This window comes from Monodon monoceros, unplaced genomic scaffold (genome assembly GCF_005190385.1).
Source record: "Monodon monoceros isolate NGI ecotype Baffin Bay Population unplaced genomic scaffold, NGI_Narwhal_1 Super_Scaffold_15, whole genome shotgun sequence".
Classification (NCBI taxonomy): Eukaryota; Metazoa; Chordata; class Mammalia; order Artiodactyla; family Monodontidae; genus Monodon; species Monodon monoceros.
Genome location: NW_021703771.1, coordinates 22,207,722 through 22,227,438, shown reverse-complemented (window position 1 = coordinate 22,227,438; position 19,717 = coordinate 22,207,722). Strand labels below are relative to the sequence as shown.

Below are 19,717 nucleotides of genomic sequence, written 5' to 3'. Positions count from 1 at the left end.
TTTTTTTTTTTTTTTTGCGGTATGCAGGCCTCTCACTGTTGTGGCTTCTCCCGTTGCGGAGCACAGGCTCTGGACACGCAGGCCCAGCGGCCACGGCTCGCGGGCCTAGCCGCTCCGCAGCATGTGGGATCTTCCCGGACCGGGGCACAAACCCGTGTCCCCTGCATCGGCAGGCAAACTCTCAACCACTGCGCCACCAGGGAAGCCCCCTCCTATGACATTTTAAACTGGAACTTTTCCCTGGCTGGGAAATTATGATTCAGGAAACTGGTTGTGACAATGATCCAGCCACAGAGAGGAAATGATGCCCATGTATGAGAACAGCCTGCTGGGCCTGAGATCTCTGGTTCGAGGTATCTTGGAGGCTCATGTGGATTCCTACACTTCCTGCTGCCTAGACAGTAAGCCCATCTGTCCCCTTCTTAAGTTGGTCTGAATTGGCTTCAGTAGATGGCAACCGGGGAATCCCAACGACCCTGCAGACCCCGTATAATCAATACAATGGAAAATGCAAAAAATCCTACCTGGGGCGCTTTAGTGAGGAGGAGAGCAACTTCCGGATTATTGTGGTAGCGGGCAGTCTCCAGTGGAGTCCGGCCTGCCTAAGGAAAGGCAAAGGGAGGACCAGTGAGTACGGAACACCAGCCCCACACATGCACAGCCCAGCGGGGACAGCTCTCCCAGGAGCTAGCAACCCGGTCACACCAGCACCTACACATGTGCTCAGCGAAACACAACCGTGCATGTGACATGGTCCTGCTCTTGAGTCTCATCCAACGGGGAGCCCAGTCACACCTGAGGACACAGGCACACGGGGTAAGTGCTGACCAGGTGAGCAGTAGGTGTTCTAAGAGACAATGGTCAGGGGCACTGCTCACCCAGGAAGGCTTCCTGGAAAAGGGATTGAGGGAGGTAAACAAAACAAAACAGATGGGGTCAAGGTGGAACATGTCACTTGAGAAAACACAAAGCATCATAAAAATCCAGCCAAGCGATACATCTTCCGGGAGTACAATGGAGAAAACACCTGGAAGGGCAGATCAGGGCCCAGCCACAGAGTCTCAGGAACTGGACTGTGAAAAACATTTAGGAAGCTATGGCCATAACAGAGACTCTGGGGAGATTAAAGCCCAGACCAGGAGTTGAAAACAGTGGGATTCAAAGGAAGGGAAAGGTGCTCATGGCATCATGGGAGAGGTACCACCAATCCAGGTACTAAAGCTGGGAGGGGGACTACCAGCCTCGACACCCCCAACTCCCCAGACAACTGTTCCACCCCCAGTGCCCCCCGAGTCTGTGCAATTTCAGGAGCACAGAGATCACAGGCCAACCTCGAGGAAGAGAGGGTGCCTGAGCTGGTGCCTGCTATAGGATGAGAGGGGGAGGGGAGGAGGGAGACACTGAGAGAGAGGGCGTGAGAGAAGGCGATTTTAGAGAGAAAGCAGTTGGAGTTTTGAGGAAGATTAGCCTGGTGGCCATTTTTCTGAGGACCACATCTGTTTAAAAGGCCTGGAACTCACTTTCAGTAACATCCACTTGCCAGTTTACTTACACACCCCTGACCCTTTTTCGTGCCAGGACATGCTCGCTGAGTTGTCTGAAGATGAGCCCTCAGGGTTTGTAACTCGTGGAGCTGCTGAGAGCAAGGGTCCCCTCAAGTCCATCCCCGCGGGCCCCAGGATCGTGGGGTCAGTGCCGCCGCATGGTCTTCCCGAGCGAGCCTGGGTGAGGCTGTGCTCTGGAGTCCGCAGGGGGTGGGGCAGCAACAACAGGCCCTGATCCAGAAAGGGGTGGGAACACCTTTAGAAACCACTGTTGCAACTCCACTTACGTTATTGACAATGGTCCCATCTGCTCCTGCTTCCAGTAGGATTTTAACCACCTTCTTGTGATTTAGGGCAGCAGCAATATGAAGTGCTGTGTCTCCAGCCTGAAATTAATCAGAAGAAAGCCGGCTAAACCCCATCGGATTGTGGCCCACAGGCCTCTGGCTTTTTAATTCCATGGCCTGGCGGTGGCTTTTCAAAGTCAAACTAAAATCTGTCTTAGACTGACTGACCTTGGCTAAAGTGTTATGTGGTTCTTTTATTATTTTTAACCATACTTCATTTTTTATTTTTAAAATTTATTTATTGAAGGATAGCTGACGTACAATGCTGTGATAATTTCTACCGTATGGCAAAATGATTCCATTTTATAAATATATTCTTTTTCATGTTCCTTTCCATTATGGTTTATCACAGGATATTGAATATAGTTCCCTGTGCTATACAGTAGGACCTTGTTGTTTAAATGTGGCTCTTTTGAAAGAGACTCTGCAACTGAATGAACTTATGCACGAATACCACATTCCTTTCTGAGTGGAGATGCCAGAAATCACAGGACAGGATTAAATGCAGGGGGCAAAGTCATGCTGGGCCTGGGTTGTTGGGAATGGTGGGACCTGACCGTAAAGGCAGGATCACAGGCTGGTAGCCAGGAGCTCTGGACCCTGTCCCTCTGCCCAGGCAGGGGGTGGGCAGAGAACCCCTTGGTTTCTGAATTAGAATGAGCAGAAGCTTCGAAGATGGCTACTTGCACAGGCCCTGGAGTAATATCCCAGCCCTGCAGCCATCCTCAGGGATGTGAAAGGGCCACCTGGAATCATCCTGCAGGCCAGGGTGTTTTGTTTGGGTGGAGTCACTGAGAATCAGTATTCGCTTAACACCAGATGTTTTCAAACTCTTACCAAATAGCCTGTAAGTTTTCTGTTGTTGTTTTTAAACAAAAAAATATTTCAATCAACTGTGAAAGAATGCTATGTCAAATGCAGCTTGGTGGGCCAGTTCCACATGCAAACTGTTTTAAATTCCCAAACAGAATGACATAAATAAGTCAGACCAATATAGAAGTGAAATCATTCATTCGTTCCTGGCAGGTGAACAAGTAAAGCATGAAAATCCCGCCATCCCAAGGCCCTCCTTCTCTGGTAAGTAGCCGAAGGAAGTGTTCATTTCATTCCTGAGTCACCTGGTTGTGTGTTTTGAGGGAAGCTCTGGAGCAGTGGTTTCCAGTCTCGCCTGCTCATTGGAATCAGCTGGGAAGCCTTAAAAACTACTGATGCCTGGGTCCCACACAGACACTGATTTAATTGGCCTGGAGTGTGGCTTGGGTCTGATGATTTCCCAAAGCTGGCAGGTGACTGTAATATACCACCCAGGTTGAGAAGCAGCACTGGTTGGCGAGGGCTGTTTGGGGTAACCTGATGAACCTAGAGTCCATGGCCAGGCTGGAGAATGACAGAATTTAGCTATTTTATTAGGTCAGTGGTTCTCAATCCTGTCTGCACACTCAGGCCAGGAGCTTTTTAAAAATGCCATTGCCTGGGCTTCCCTGGTGGCACAGTGGTTGAGTCCGCCTGCCGATGCAGGGGACACGGGTTCGTGCCCCAGGTCCGGGAAGGTCCCACATGCTGTGGAGCGGCTGGGCCCGTGAGCCATGGCCACTGAGCCTGCTCGTCCGGAGCCTGTGCTCCACAACGGGAGAGGCCACAATGGTGAGAGGCCCACTTACCGCAACAAACAAACAACAACAACAACAAAAAATACCATTGCCTGGACCTCACCCCAAGATGTTCTGATCATTTATATTGGGGTGGGACTCAGGAATGGTATTTTTAAATCCTCTGTTGATTCTAATATGCGGCCAGGGTCAGTAACCACCATTATAGGGTATTTTTAATCTGAATCACAATCTAACTTTTTTTTTTAATTTCAGATTTACGTACCCAAACTCAGAAAAGTCAAACAATGCATCACTTAGGTATAGGTATCAATAAATAACAAGAAAACCTTTTAAAAATCCACGTAACTACGAAAATCACATTTCCACAGAACACTAATAATCACAGATTTCGAAACCCCAAGTATATGGCGTAGATACTGATCAGGTGCCGAACTTTACAGAAAAGAGAGACTCCCTCAGCTCACATAAAGGTGGCAGTTCAGGTAAGAGAACTCAGGAGTCATGAGACACCTAATGCCCTTCCTTATTTACGAAGCCACTCTTTCTTGTGGGTTTCCTTTTCAAAAATCACACTAAAAACAAAACCCACAGCAGGATCTCCAGAAAATGTTCACTATGCAAATGTGGTGATATGAACTGGAATGCTAAGGGCATGCTTTCTCCAGGAGGCCAGATAAACCAGGGCCACAGGAACTCCATGGTTCCTGCAAAGGCCAGCACTGGCCAAGTCCCAGGCTGGGAAAGGACACCGCCCCCCAGCAGCCTCTGCTCCCGTCTGTGCCAACACACCTGCAGGTTAACCATGGGGAGAACACATGCACTGACCTGGTTCTTTTCATGGACAGAACAGAAAGCACTGAGGAGGAGCTTAATGATGGACAAGTGATTATAGCGCGCAGCAACGTGCAAACAGGTGTCGCCTGCCTGCGGACAGAAATCAAACTCTAAGCACAGTCTGAGCAGTTACAAAACAGAGAAGATAAAAAGAAAATATCATTTAAAAGCTGGCAGGCTAGCATATATTCTTTAGAAGGTAACAGCCTGAATTGTAAGCATCTCCTTTATCACAGACGCTCACTCCACAACTCACAGCCCTTTTCTGTCTGCAGCCCTGCTTTTTCCCCACCATGCAGACTGTTTCAGGTTTCATACACTGGATGCCTGCTCCCCATGAGACCTTCGCAAGAGCTAAGGGAGGCTCTGCTTAGCTGGCATTTACTAAGACTCCGCTGACCCCAGCCTCTCCTAAGACCCGAAGGCTCTGCTCTGGAGTACCCTGATTAAGACCAACAGCACTGCTTTGGAAATGAGACTTTCCCATCACAGATCCATCATGGCTGAGAGGGCCAGGAGAGCAGGGTGAGCCACTGGACTTTAAGAGCGTGTACTCTAAAAAATTCAAGTGCATCCCATTTTAGTAGGACCCCAGTATCCCATGGGGAGCAATGTAGTCTAGGGAGCTGATGAGGAAGCAATCGCTGAGCATAAAACAGGGCATTCAGAAAAACTGGGGATCAGGACTTTCCTTAGTCCTGCTCCCAGAGAGAAAACAACAGAACTGGAGACAGCGTGGTGACCTTCTGCAGGCGTTTCCATTCAAGCTCTAGTTCTGTCTAGAGATGCTGGCCGTCAGTACAACCTTCTCCCCCCGGATTAAGAAGGAACCAAGCTCAAAGCTGAAGTTCAGAGCATTCTCAGAACCACTTTAGATGAGCCTGCCCCCAATCAGGGGGGCCCCGGCTAAAGCCATTTTTGAGAGGAGCCTCAGATTCTCTTGTCACATGGCTGAGGCACGGGCTTCATGAAGGAAATGCAGCTCTGTGGAGGGAGGAGGGATACCCACGGCACCTTTCAGGTCAGGCACCTCTAAGAACTACTGGCCCATCAGCTCATCCCAAGGATGCCTCAGTAATGGATTTGTAGACGCCGGGCATGGAGCATCAGAAGGCCTCCCGGGTATAGCATCAACCAGTATTTGCTAAGAGTTTTCAGGAAGCCTCTGCGGGCAGAGGCTTCCTGAAAACAATTAGCTTCGTTCCTAAACTCATATGCTAGACACCTGCTGTGCTCAATAAAACAGACTGCAAGGCTGAGGGACGAGGGAGCAAGGATGGGAGAAAAGCAGTGTTTCCGAGTGTTGAGTCCTCTTCCCATCCCCCTAAAGGACCCCTTAGGAATTAGCAAAAAATGAATACTTTCTCGGCAGTCCCCGAACCCTTTTTACTGTCTACATGTGAATACTCTAGCATGCTTGCAGGGTTACTTTCCGAGGCGACATGAGAGAGCGCGAGGGAGGTCGGTTTTGTCCACCCACGTTATTTTTCAGGTCGGCGCGGGAGCCGCCCAGCAGGAGGACGCGTGTGCTCTGGGCGTGGCTATTCTGGCAGGCCAGGTGCAGAGCCGTGTTCCCCGCCTGGGAGGGAAGCAGACAGAAGGAAGCACACGTTAGCAACCCCTCCTCCGCGGGCCTGCACCGGGCAGGCCTTGCCGAGGGCCGAGGCTTACTCACAGAAGAGTCAAGGCTCACGTTCTCTGCTTCCCGATCGGTGGTCCCAGGGCTTCAGTGGCAAGAACATTTAATTGGGAATCCAAACGGGCAGAAGAGTCACATCGCTCATAGAAACCTTGGTTCCAAGATCCTGGCTCTGCCACTTAACTCGTTGCAAGCTACTGGGCAAGGCTCTTAATTGGATTCCTTACCTGTAAAATGGAGCGTGACTCCTACATGCTGAGGCTGTGAGGATTGATTCGGAGAGCCTAGGAGAGCATCTTCTTAATGGCAGAGTGCTGTGCACGTGCACGAGGTTGTTCCTCTTAGCGACAAGAGGAACACAGAGGAGAGCTGTGTTAGGGTGGCTGTTGGTTGGCTACCCTACCAACAGAGTCAGGAAGGCAAACAGACCACATCCGACACTGCAGGCTAAAGGTTAACAGAATTTGCAAGCCTTTTTAAATCTTGGGTTTTTCTTGAAACATCAAAATTTGAACTACGGACAAGGCCTCCACCCAACAGGCCATAATACAACTGCATCTGTCACTACCCACACAGACAGAGGCCCTCTTGCTTTTGGACTCTACCTTCAAGGCAACCAAAGGTCAGAATCATGTCCACAGTAATGTTGCAGAAAGAATTTTTGACAAGAGAACTCTTTGAAACTATGGGAATAAGGCCTGCAAGGCTGCTGCTAACCCCTAGAAAAGCAACAAGAGAAACAGGCAACGTGATTTGGTGTCAGCCTGCAAGGACTCAGGAGATTAAATACATAAGCTCAATGTTTGTTCTGCTGAGCTTAAAAGCTGCATCAGGCCTGCAGCTGCGGGCTCAGAGCTATCAGCCTGCCTGTTTAGGGCTTTTCCCTGGCCTGCTTTACTCCTCTCTGGATCACACAGCACTGTCTGCCCATACTCAAGGATGGTTTATATTCCTTCCCTTTAAAAAGACGAATGAGTTTTTAAAAATAAAGGAAAACTGTGTGCTGCTGGGTCACTCACTCCCCTCTCACCACCTTAGCTCTAACCAGCCTGGGCAGAGTCTTCCTTCCTTGCTGTTACCTCCAGGAACCTGGTGAGTTCTAAGCCCGAGAGTTGCGAGAGCTCGTTCGTCGGTCATCAACCCTCGGCTGCAGTCTGGAGTCACCTGGGGGGGGGGGGGGCTTTAAATAGACCAGTGCGCAGACGCAACTCTGATGGCCCCGCCCCAGGGGGTGGGGCCAGGCCGCTTGGGTGTAGGCGCTGAAAGGCCAGCATGCTGGGAAACTCCACCCCCAACTCAGGGCAAAAACGGTACAGCTGGTCACCCCAGGCCTGGTCATCGGGTGGGTTTGGTTTTCTCCCCTCTCCCCGTGTTTTTAAAGTTTCCCGGGAGATTTTAAAGCGCAGCCGGGTAGAGAACCACTGCTAGCTTAGTCTTCCAAAATGAAGGGTCTGCCCGTGTTTTAAACACTCTGCTCCCTGTGGCAAGGCTCAGGGCTCGGCTTGGTATGATTCTCAGTGCACATAGAGAAGGTTGTCTCAAAGCTGCTGGCTTCGTGGGAGTCATTAAATGTGTTGAATAAATGACTGAAATAAAAGAAATCTGATGGCTGTAGAAATATACCAAAATTTACTTTGCCAATAAAAAAATCAATTATGCTGAAAAGCATTTGGACGAAGAAAATGAAAAGACATGGGTTAGAATACAGATTGTGGTACATCCATACAATGGAACGTTACTCAGCAATAAAAAGGAATGAACTAATCACACACAAAACAATATAAAAGACTCTCAAAACCACTGTACAAAGTGAAAGATGTCAGATGCAAAAGCCTGCAATGTCAAAACCTGAAATTAAAAAGAACTGTGACCTAGGTAGATATACATAGCAGGCATTTCCCCCACCCTGAGTAATGACTACTGATCTCCCAGATAAGGGCTGCTATACTTTGCCGAGTAAGGACCTTTCTTATACAATGGAATATTATTCAGCGTTTAAAAAAGAAAGAAATCCTGTCATTTGCGACAACATGGGTGAATCTAGGGCAATACACCAAGTGAAATAAGTTAGGGAAAGACAAATACTGTATGATTTCACGTCTAGCGGAATCTAAGAAAAAAGATGGGCTGGTAGAAACAGAGTAGAAAAGCGGCTGCCAGAAGCTGGGGTGTGGGGAAATACACAGAGGTTGGTAAAAAGGTATAAACTTTCAGCTATAAGATGAACAAGGCCTGAGGATCTAATGCATAACGTGGTGACCACAGCTGATAACACTGTCTTCTATAATTGAAACTTGCTAATTGGAGAACTTAAACGTTCTCACACACATACAAAAGGTAAATATGTGAGGTGATCAATGTGTTCATTAACCCCTGGGAATTATCAAATCATCACGTTGTACACTTTGAATATCTTACGATTTTATTTGTCGATTATACCTCAATAAAGCTGGGGGGAAAAATAAAAAGAGAAGGACATTCTAGAGGCTTCCCCAGAGGCTGTGGCTGGTGCAGAATGGAAGTCCCTCTTCTGGGATGGCACCTCACCTGTGCTTCCAACAGCCCCTGCTGCTTTATCTAGAGAGAGGACACATAGCTTCCCACACAATACTTTTGGGGCCCTGCAGGGGACAGGAGGGAATGTGATGGAGAACCACCAGGGCTGGTTTACGGCCCTAATTGTGTCACAAACGAATCACGTATCTTACAAAAGACTACTAGCTCCCAGCTTAGGCCTCCCTATCCATTAACTGGAAACCACCTACTTCGAGTTGGTGTAATGTTCCAGACCATGTACCACCTGGAAGAAATGGAGAGCCACCAGCGTGCCGGGCAGTGAGCCAGGCATTACTGGAGGTATTACGATGCATGGCTTGCTGCTTTCCTCAAGCTTTCGGCCCCTGAGGGAACCATGAGAAACATTTCACCAGTCAACACAGCACAGAGCTATGTGCAGTCCAAGAGAGCCTTCTAAAAAACTGCCCGATGGGCCTGTGGAGGCTGGGCTGGAGGTCAGTGGGCAGAAAGGAACAGGGTACCCCCGAGGGAGGGGGCAGCAGGAGGGGACGGTGAGCACACACTGCTGTGCAGGAGGTACACGCCAAGCTCTCCCAGAGAGACAACAGCAACAGAGGCCGAGGCCACTCTGGGGAGGCCCCAGGCAGATGGGTCAGTCTGCTGTGAGGCTTCTAAACTAGTCCAGGGACACACTAATAATGAGCACGGAAGGAGAGGGACAGAGGAGAGAGGGGTGACAGAGGACAACGAGAGAGAGGAGAGGCTGCTGTCCTTTCCTGTCCCCGCAGGACAGGGCTGGGCCCCTCAACCGCACACTCACAGACTGACGGGACAGCAGGGAAGCCGCAGCGCTCCCGGGAGGCCGGGGCCCCAGGTAGGTCCTCCTTCCCCCCACGTGGACCCCGTGCATCGCTCCCACCGAGGAGCTGCAAGCTTTCAATTCCCACCAGGTTCCACGGCCCTGAGCCCTCGCCCTGCTCAGCGAGAGGAGGCTCCCGCCGGGAAGGCAGGCGGGATGTCCTCACCTGTGGCCGAGGGGATCTAGCACCTGCCGGGCCTCACCTTGTTCTTGGCAAGCACGTTGGCTCCTGCTTTAACGAGCAGCTTGGCAGACTGGCTGAAACCGTGCCAGGACGCTTCGTGCAGGGCCGTGTTCCCGTCCTGGGGAGCACACACAGAAGAAAGCACATCAGCTGGGCCTGATCCGTCTCACTGCCGTCAACAGAGCACACGGTACTTCAGGGCACAAGCAGGGGCCTTTCTCCGCTGGGGCTTCTCACCTGAACCACAGAACCCAGGCGGTGATTTGAGTGGTCAGTTTCTCCACTCTTCCAGAAACGGTACCTAACAAGTACCGTTCCAGGTGCGTTCTAGATTTAGGATGTATTACAATGGATGACTTCAGGCATTAGGGCTTGAGTCTCTCCGGGAACCCAGGGTGAGAAAGGCTCCAGGGCCCATGCACAGCTCATGTGTAACATAAAGTAGCATCAGGAGGTATGATGCCCCTTTCTCCCCACCTCTACGGCCCCTGAGGGCCTCCTCTGCTCTGCTCTGGCCCCAGAGAGAACCCTGCAAAGGTCAGGCAAATGAAGAGTCCAGCTTCACAAGTTCCAGGGCCCCAAGGGCAGAGAGGTAGATTCCACTGCTCCTTTTTCTTCCCCCAAATCTAATCTCTCCCAGTTTAATCCAAAAGCCTCAGGGCCCCAAACAAATGAGCAGGCGCTGAGAACAGTGATCTATCTGTAAATAAGGTAAACGAGTGTCCTCAATAGATGGTTGTTCAATAGAAATCAACCCATTAAACATAGGCTGTATTTGCTTAACTTACTATTAAAAAAAGACACATTAAGTGCAATGAACTGCGTGGGGTGGGACCTGGGATTAGGGGTGAGGAGACGGGGGCACAGAGAGGAGAGATGGAAAGGCCCTCCTGGCTGTTCCAGGCCAGGCGCAGGGCCGTCAGCTGGGGGCAGTGCAGGGACAGTGTCCAACTGCGTCCAGGCTCTGGCTTAGACATTCATTCAACACAGTAAGCCACGGGCCTGACATTGCTGACACCCACAGGGGAAGTCTAGGGTCTCGAGGGCTGTACCAAAGGCCAGGTGCTGGGAATGGTGGTGGCGGATATGTGGCCCGGAAGCAGGAAGCAGAAGGAAGAGTGAAGGGGGTCCCGGGTGGGAACACTTCTGGGTGCTGGTAATGACCTCCTTCTTGATCTGGGGGCTCACACAGATGTGCTCAGGCAGTGCAAACTCACTGAGCTGCACACGTATTAGTTGTGCACCTTCCTGTATATGTATGTTACACTGTAATAAAAGGTTGTTTAAAAAAAGTGGACAGAGGCCAGATTGCACTCAATTGCAAAGTCCCATGTTTTAAGATGGTTTGACAATTTAAAAACACTGGGACAATTTAAAAACACTATGTCATTGGGATTTTTTAAAGACTTGATTTTGCTTATTTTCTCTTCCAGTGTAGTTTAAATAAATTAACTCACTCCGTTATCTTTAAAAAAAAAAAAAAAAAAAAAGGAAACAGAGAGGCTGGGGCACATCCCTTCCCCCACCCAGGCCTCCAAAGGTCACTAATTCTAGACTTTTTTTCTTCACCATTTATATTTATGTGGTTGCCCACTGCTGCCACAGAACAGAGGGATGAGTTTTTTAAAAATTCAATATCAGATACTCTTTCAGAGGAACCCTGGGCCGATTTCCTCATGTTAAGGCATGAGAGCTGACTCAGGAATGACAGCATCTCACGAGCTCGGCAGGTCCCAAAGAGGGTCCTCAGGCTGACCCGTCCCACTTCCCTCCTCACCTTGTCCTGTCGGTCCAGAGCACAGCCCTCCTGGATGAGCGCCGCGATGACCTCGGTGTTCCCCACCACCGTGGCCCGGTGCAAGGCGGTCTGATCCCCCTGCGGGTGGCAGGGAGACAGGGACAGCAGTCAGCCCTCCCCGGCCCCTCACCACTCGCTCCCTCCCTCCACCCGACACAGGGACATCCCCATCACCGCGCGCCAGCCCAGCCGGGCTTAGGTGGGCTAGTTAGTAGACAGTGCATGCCTGGAGAGTCATTCTGTTCACAAACTCAGTGGTAACCCTAAGCCAACTGCAGAACAGCCCTGGGCCACACAGCCGACCTCTGGATGAGGGCCACGCCAGGGGACGGCAGTGTGACGGTCACATCTGTGAAGAGTGGGTCTGCGGGCTGGGCTGTGTGCTGTGCAATGGAACCAGCAATGCCTGGAATCTCTACTCCCTGCTGAGGCCTCCCGTTCCGCAGGGTCAGAGGACTCACTGGACTGCTCTGTCAGCTAGCAGCACTCACGACCCGGAGAGCGGGTGTACATGTTGATTGGCCCTGGCCTAGAGCAATGCAGGGGTTACGCTAGGACACCTGAGGAGGCCAGGGGCTCAGGCTGTCACTGCACGTCTCTCAGAAGCCTCTTCTGATGTTTCAGGACAGCATCCTCGCTGATTTATGCTGCATTTGACCCCTTTCTCTGTGATCAGATTCCTGGGATTGCCGACCTGCTTTTTCTCTGTCAGGGCTCCAAAGGGAACTTGACTCTTCCCCTAATTGCAGTTGAGAGAAGGACTAAAATCCCAGAAGTAAGACCGTCAAGTCTGTAGCAAGAGAGAGTTCTGAAGTCTCTGAGGGCACATCTTATCTCTGACAGGCACTCAGGATATCAAGTCTAGCCTGGGGCGCAGGCTTGAATGGAGAGATGCGTGAACGGTGTGGAAAACTCCTGGTGGGACGGAAGGGGTACAGGGCAAGGGGGTCAGGAGATGTGCGTCACGCATAGCCTTGGGAGACACCTGTCACCTTGCTGGACTTCAGGTTCTTCACCTGTGAAAGGAGGCAAGGTCCCTCCCTGCCCTTCTTGGGGTCTATGATGTGGTTGGCAAGAGTTTTACATAAACAGTTTTCTGGTGGAACACTGCAGGGGCAAAGGACATGCCCTGGGGCACTCCTGGTCCTTAGCCCGAGAGAGGAAAGAAAGACAATTAGAAGACAGAAAACATGGAGGATTTTTAAAGAAGGATGCACTGCTACCTATAAACTGCCTTAATCAAATGCTGATTCTACTTACATCCCTGGAACCTGTAACAAATGACAATGCACTTTAAAAGCACTTAATCCAAAAAAAAGTTCTGGGGATGGATGGTGGTGATGGTTTTGTAACAATGGGAATGTACTTAATGCCACTGAACTGTACACTTAAAAATGGTTAAGATGGTCAATTTTATGTTATGTATAGTTTATGACAGTAAAAAAGTACTTAATCTTACTTAAAAACCAAATTCACATTCTTAAAATTTTTTTAAATCTCCCTTTAAAAATCCATGAGGAGAGGGACTTCCCTAGTGGCACAGTGGTTAAGAATCCACCTGCCAATGCAGGGGACATGGGTTCGAGCCCTAGGTCCGGGAACATCCCACATGCCGCGGAGCAACTAAGCCCGTGCGCCACAACTACTGAGCCTGCGCTCTAGAGCCCGTGAGCCACAACTACTGAGCCCACATGCCACAACTACTGAAGCCCACGCACCTAGAGCCCGTGCTCCGCAACAAGAGAAGCCACCGCAATGAGAAGCCCACACACCGCAACTAGAGAAAGCCAGCACACAACAACGAAGACCCAACACAGACAAAACAAAATCAAAACAAAAAAAGAAACATGAGGGGAAATGATTTTTATTTTCTTCCTTATACTTTTTAATACTTTCCAACATTTTACACATATAATTTCTAGCATCAGGAAAAACTGCTATTTATTAAAAGTCTAAGCTGTACCAATATACCAGGAAAGGGACTGTCCATGTCTCAGAAGCTTTTCTCACTGTTCATTCTGCAGTGATGGATCCAGACCTCCACTCTCCCATTACCATGATTCCATCCACTGTCCACTGAATTCTGTCACCAAACCCTCCCCTTGGTATCCTAAGCTATTATTCCCATTACAAATTAGCTTTAGTTAGCTTGGTTTTCTTCTCACCCACCTTTCCAAGACCCCTTACTCAAAGAGGACCCTTTCTGTGTGCCATGCAGTCAAAAGCAGAACACGGCCACTGGGTCAGTGTTTGCACAAGGTGTGCGAAGCCATCACACATCATCTTCAAACAACTTAGGAAGTGTTTCCAGATGAGGTGTACTTAGTAATCATGAAAAATTGCCCAGTCTTAACTTTTTAAAACTTCTATAAGAATCTCCAAGACTGCCTGTTTCTCTACCAGCATGGTGATGGGTTTTCCCAAAATGGACCCCAAGTGCAATTTGTTACTGACCTGATAAGAAATGTGGTGCCCTGTTCTCAGCAACAAAAGTAAGGCTGCAGCCCCCTCCTTCAGGGTAAACACCGACTCAGTCAGATTTCTAATCATTAGAGGCCTTTTGCTATTCCCACAAGCTGCTGGCATTCTAACTAGCACTCCTTGGCCCAATCAGAACAACCCTTTTACGTAACCAAATGTAACCATTCTGTGCACGTTCTGCATAAAGTGTGGGCCGTGTGGGCCACTCTTGCTGCTAAGTCAAGGTGCAGTCTAACCTCAGCCTGGCTTCAAGTCAAATGCTTTATTGTGTTTCACGGGCTGCCACTAAATCATGAGTTGAGGCAGCTTTGGAGCCTGAATGTCACCAGTATTTATTACTTGCTTTTAGCATTAATCTCCTGTACTTGCTCCCCTGGGGGTAACATTCCTTTGTGAAACTCTAGCTCAATGCAAGAAGCTAAATCTCACTTCTAGTTCAGCCCTTAAACGTCAATTTCCAGAGGGACGAGCAAAACGCGCAAGGAGACTTGACCACCTGGGTGAGGCTATGGTGGGAACAAAGGGTCCTCAGGCACCTGGCACAGGTGTCTCCTGCGTGTCCCCTTTCCTGGCCCTGCCTGTCTCCAGGCCACAGCCTCCCCTCCATCTTCACACCCCTCAGTCACAGACCCGCTCAAAGCCAGGGTCCTTGCCTCAGGTGTCGGATATACACGGCTGTGAAGGCCAAAGCCAGCCTTTCCCCACCCTGAGTGGTCCTTGAGCAGGACCGTTAGCTTTGCTCACACCAGGTGGGGTGGGTTTGGAGGACTGGGTGAGACACTTTCTCTAGTACATGAAAACCAGCCACCCTGAAGTTGCCAAGGTGAGCATCACAGGCTGAGAGACACGAAATACATAAGCCAAGGACCACCTCGGGCTGTCTCAGAACTACCCCCCCCAGAACACAACATAAGCAAACACCTGAGACCCTTGATTGAAACAGGGTCAATTACCTGTGAATCAACTCTTCCTGTTATAAAACTAAAACTTACCTTTGAAATATTTCCTCTTTGAAATATGACACAGAAAAGAACAAGGTGTATCCTCACTACGTACTTATAACAGACCCAAGCAGCAACTTTGACATAATCTTTATTTCTACATGATCTAAATATCAACCATGAAATTCTGAAACTTTGGAGGGAAAAAAAAAAGCTAGGAAAAGTGTGGCACTCTCAACAAAATTTACTCATTATTTATTCAGCAAATACTTATTAATCCTCTACAACGCTCCAAGCACCATGGCGCCTAATTCTCTCATTTTATTAATTAAAAAAAACTAAGGCCCACTGCAGTTCAGGGGATAACCAGCTAATCTGGGGTAGCATGGTTGGGGCAGAACTCAAATTGGCAAGGCTTTTTGCGCTCACCCTGAGCTGTTCACAACCTGTGAAGTCAATTACCTTAAGACAGGCCTTAAGAAGGATCAGGTGCTTCTGTGGGACGGGCTGCCTCTTTATGGCATCATCAAGCTAAGCGTTTACGGCATCATCAAGCTAAGTGACTGAGCCCAGTGCCTTGGCGAGTATAGGCACCTGGGAAGTATTTGTTGAATGGCTGACTACAAAGAAGCAGAAGGAAAGCGCTGAAGCTGGAAACTTGAAGACCCAGCAATCTTGCAGTTTGGCACTTCGGTTTGGAACAGGCAAATCGTGTTTCAAAGTGACTGCAACAGTCTGCAAAGTGCATGAGCTGCCAGCTCTCCATTTTTCTAAGACGTCAGTGTTCCTTACTTTGGGATTTCAAACGATTTGCAACCACTGAGGTCTAGAACTTTGTTCTGAAATACTTTTAGTGTTCTCTCCTACATGGCGAAAAAGAGTGAGCACAAATGTGGGCAGATTCCAAAGCCAAGCTCATGGGAGAAACCCCAGTCATGCAAGGGTGGACCATGCCCCTCTTCAGGAGGAATCCCTCCCAGGTGCCACAGGCAGACATGTTGCAAGGAAGCTCAAGACAGGGTAGGTGCACAAAATAATTGCTGACCTCTTTTTCTCTCTCTGATCTTCCAGGGTTCTTCCTAGCCTTGCTTCTCTGGTTTTTCTTATTTTTCTCTTCCTTCATGCCTTTTACCGTGGCCATGGGGTCGTGGACTATTTCTGAGGTGGGGGCCGTGTGATTGCTCATTGACCAATCAGAGATGGCCTTAGAGCTCCAATGAGAGTTGACAGGGTTGGCAGGAGGCAAGAGGGAACTTGCCCCTGGAGTTGCATATTCTAAAGAACTGGTTTCCACGGGTTCAAATTCATAATAATCCCACTCCAGGGCACTGGAGGTCATTCTTCAACTAATTCTCAGTCTTTACCATGACATAAAGCACAGTATCTGTAGAACACGAAGTTAGGAGTAAATTCTTCATAACATTAACCTTCTCTATCGCTACCCATCACCCAAGACAGGTAACTTCTGAAATGATTTTTTTCCAATACTTAATCTCCCACCAGCTTCTTTAAAGAACACTCATAAAGAGTTTTCTTCCTTGAATTCCTACATGAGTTTCAAGGCTGATCAACAAGCACAGTAAATGTATAGAAGACACACATGAACATACTCTGGCAAATGCATTACTTCAGAACTAGTAAAGATCAATTCTACTTTCTCCATTCCCAGCTGTTTCTGCACTGTTTTGTCGTTCGTTTTGTTTTGTTTTAAGCTACCCGGGAGAAGCAATGTACGCATCGTCTAGACCAAGGGAAAGATGCAAAAAAAAAAAAAAAAAAAAAGATTTCAATAAGTGAAAGAGCTCCTCTCTGAAAGTAGAGCTGGCTTTCCTTCTGCTGCTATGTCCCCCTTTGGCTGCCTTGGCTCCTGAGTTTTTACTTCCTATCTTGCCTGATATAAACAGCAGTAGTTCTAGAAAGTCAGCATGGCTTTTGCTTCAGGAGAACACAGTGATACTCGCAGCTCAGGACCTGAGACAGGAGTGTTGGGTCAGGATGGGTTAGCATGCCTGGTACTGCAGCCTTGCCACCGTGGCAAGCAAGGGCTTCAATTACACAGAGAAAACCAGATGCAGTCCGACATATTTGCACCAAGCACTGAATGCCCTGCGTTTCCTGTGGTCAGAATCTCTTCTCTCTCCCTGTATTTTTGCTCCTGTCATGTAAGGATAAGATATAATCAGGTATGTTATGATGGCTACAGTGCAAGGAAAGAAAAAAGTGTTGTGACCCAAGGTAGAAATCAACAGCTTAAAGCTATATCAGCATCTTTTGAAAATAATATCCTTGATGACTCAATAGGTTCCAAATATAACCAGAAATTTATGAATGACACTGACAGCCTTCTGCCCGTGTATATGACATATTTGGTTATTTCTTTGTGAATGCTGTCCTTCTCAACTTGGGCGTTTGCCAAGTTTTAGGACCTTACACAGACTCAAAGAAAACTTGAAGCACTATGGTAACCCACACCCTAGCCCATCTGAGTGTCTGAAATCTGATAATGTTCTGTAACCACAGAGATTACAGGTGAATCTGGAAGGGGTTTATAAATACTAACTCTCCAAGATTCTGTGTTCCTCACAAAAGTTCTTTCTCCTTTGAGTCCTACTATACAAATTAGAGTTAGAAACAGAATTAAAAGTTTCTGAAAATAGCTTCCAATCAGATTATCATTAGGATATTTTCCTAATAGCTCACTGGACGGCAATTTACATAATCTTTTCTACATCCGCTTCTTAGAGAGTTCACTCCCTTCAAAGACCCAACAGGGCCACTCTATGTACTAGGTGACCCCATGCCAGCCACTGCTGATTTACTCAGGAATGGATTCTTGACTCCAAAAGAACCAACTGGAATCTCTTTCTAGATAATTTGACTAAAGAAACTCAGAGACTGAGTTTCAATCATGGCAGAGCACCAGAGTGAACTCTTTCTGGAGGCCTCCTTTTTCTCAGATTCCATGAGATCAGTGTGCTGTTGTTTCTTTAAATAGGTCCTTTTTAACTGAATGTATACAGCGTAAGAGAAATCAAGGCGAGAAAATTAAAAAATTAAGTTTTTAAGCCTCACCTTTTCTCCAGTTATGTTTGGTCAATGACACATTTCCAGCAAGGCTTGCCCATACTCGTGTGTGCGTGCATGCGTGCGTGTGTGTGTGTGTGTGTGTGTGTGTGGTGTGCTCCTTTTTACTGAGACAGGACACAGACAAGATGCCCTTCGAGGCTCTGCACTTGAATAATACTAGACAGGAAATACTACCACTAGATAGGAACCATGATAGAAAGACCAGCTCACACTCCCAAACTCAACCTTGCTACTGAGAATGGGGCCCACAGCAGACCTTCAAGAGGAAGTTCTTCCCACCAAGATGAAGCTACAAAGTGCTGGAGAGCATCTCCTACCGCCCACTCCCTCCCCTCATAGCTAGTTACATGTTGTGGGATTCGAGGCAGACAAGCCCCCTTGACAACCATGCCCTGATAGAATGATGGCTTCTACTCACATCGTCCTGGACATCGAGGTCGCAGCCAGCCTTCAGCAAGATCTGGACCACAGAAAGATGGCCCTTGTTGGCAGCAAGATGCAAGGGGGTCCGGCCATGCTGTTAATGCAGAGCAAACACTGATTTCAGAACAAGACGTCACGCACTCTTCCCCTGGGGGCGGGGAGCCTAGAGCAAGGTTTGCACAGTGGCGCTCCCCGCCACCCCCCCACACCCCACCCTGTTCAGTTTGGCAGGAGATTCTTATGGATTCATCCGGAATTCAAGTTTGTCTTGGTTAACCTTGGCTATTGGCACTGTGATCAAGGAACAAAATATGCTCAAAATGTGGAGACTTCCCTTAGTGCATAATTTCCACTCCCCGCTCATCCAACCAGCAAGTAGGAAAGTGAGGGCTTTCAAGTTTTCTCTTATTTCCCCACTGGTTTGATAGTCAGGGATGGTGAAGTGGCCACAGTGAATCTGATGGGGTAAGAGATGGGAGAGCAGCAAAGAGTCAAGCTAATCAGCCCCGGAGAAGTCTAGTTAGTAATTCCTCAAAACTGAAACTGATGGACAAACCATTAGAACACATTCTCCCCTCTTTAGAAACAAATTTTTAAATTACAAAGTATTTCAGCCATTCAAAAATATGAACATTTAAAAATGTACACAACCACCAATCACTTTAAGAAAAAATTAGAGAAACCGTAGCCATTCCTCGTGAACCCCTCCCAGATCTCATTTCCCCTCAACCCCGAGGTAACCGCTCAATTTGGGATTCGTCATTCCTGTCCCTTTTATTACACTTTACTACACGTTTGTAGCCACGCACAATAGATGAACATCGTTTTGTCTTCAAACCTTACATAAATGGTATTAAACTGTACAATGTCATTTGGCAATTTGGGGGGTCCAACATTATATTTTTGAGTTTTTAAAAAATATTGTCACATCATTCACTCATTCTCCCACTGATGGGTTCCAGGTTGTTCCCAGTGGCTGGCAGAACACACGTGAGACGTTCACGTGAGTGCACGTCTCCTGTGCACCTGAGCGGGCTTCTCAGCCCTGCTGGTGGGTCATAGAGATGACCGTTCCCTGCAAGCGGGCTCCTGAGCTGTGACACTGAGGGTCACACTCAGAATAATCCTCTTCGGTGTAAATCAGTTTCCATCTAAAGAACTGACCTTGCCAAACACCTAATTCTCCAACTTTTGAAGGAGCCATTATGTTGCCTTTGCTTTCTCCCTCAAGTTCACCATGAAGAAACGTTCCCACCCCAGCTCCAAACAGCATTTAACCATGCACGGCCCCACCTGTGCTGAAACACTCCCAGGGGAATAAGGGTCTCACAAGGCCTGAGCCCTTTCTCGCATCTTGGTAAAACTTCCCAAAGGCCTTTACTGATATTCTAGCAGGATAAACCCATTTATGATCTCGATCAAGCACCAGTTTGCCGTGGGTAACTAGCCC

The 19,717-nt window shown here is 48.4% G+C and overlaps 1 protein-coding gene across 7 annotated transcripts in view; it reads right to left on the bottom strand.

Annotated features, from left to right (window-relative positions):
* The window catches only part of ANKRD6 (ankyrin repeat domain 6), a 201,775-nt gene that overhangs the window by 37,320 nt on the left and 144,738 nt on the right, over window positions 1-19,717 (bottom strand). For 3 of the 7 annotated variants that reach the window (XR_003793757.1, XM_029224344.1, XM_029224347.1), the window contains exons 2-9: window positions 18,263-18,361; window positions 15,803-16,141; window positions 11,315-11,413; window positions 9,557-9,655; window positions 5,819-5,917; window positions 4,330-4,428; window positions 1,832-1,930; window positions 525-602 (exon numbers count right to left, since the gene is read on the bottom strand). Coding sequence is in view for 6 of the 7 variants with exons in the window: in XM_029224344.1 (XP_029080177.1) it covers window positions 525-602; window positions 1,832-1,930; window positions 4,330-4,428; window positions 5,819-5,917; window positions 9,557-9,655; window positions 11,315-11,413; window positions 15,803-16,096 (867 nt within the window). In the remaining variant the exon portion in view is untranslated. The remainder of the gene's footprint in view (window positions 1-524; window positions 603-1,831; window positions 1,931-4,329; window positions 4,429-5,818; window positions 5,918-9,556; window positions 9,656-11,314; window positions 11,414-15,802; window positions 16,142-18,262; window positions 18,362-19,717) is intronic. The other 4 variants (XM_029224345.1, XM_029224349.1, XM_029224346.1 and 1 more) reach the window with 3 other exon arrangements.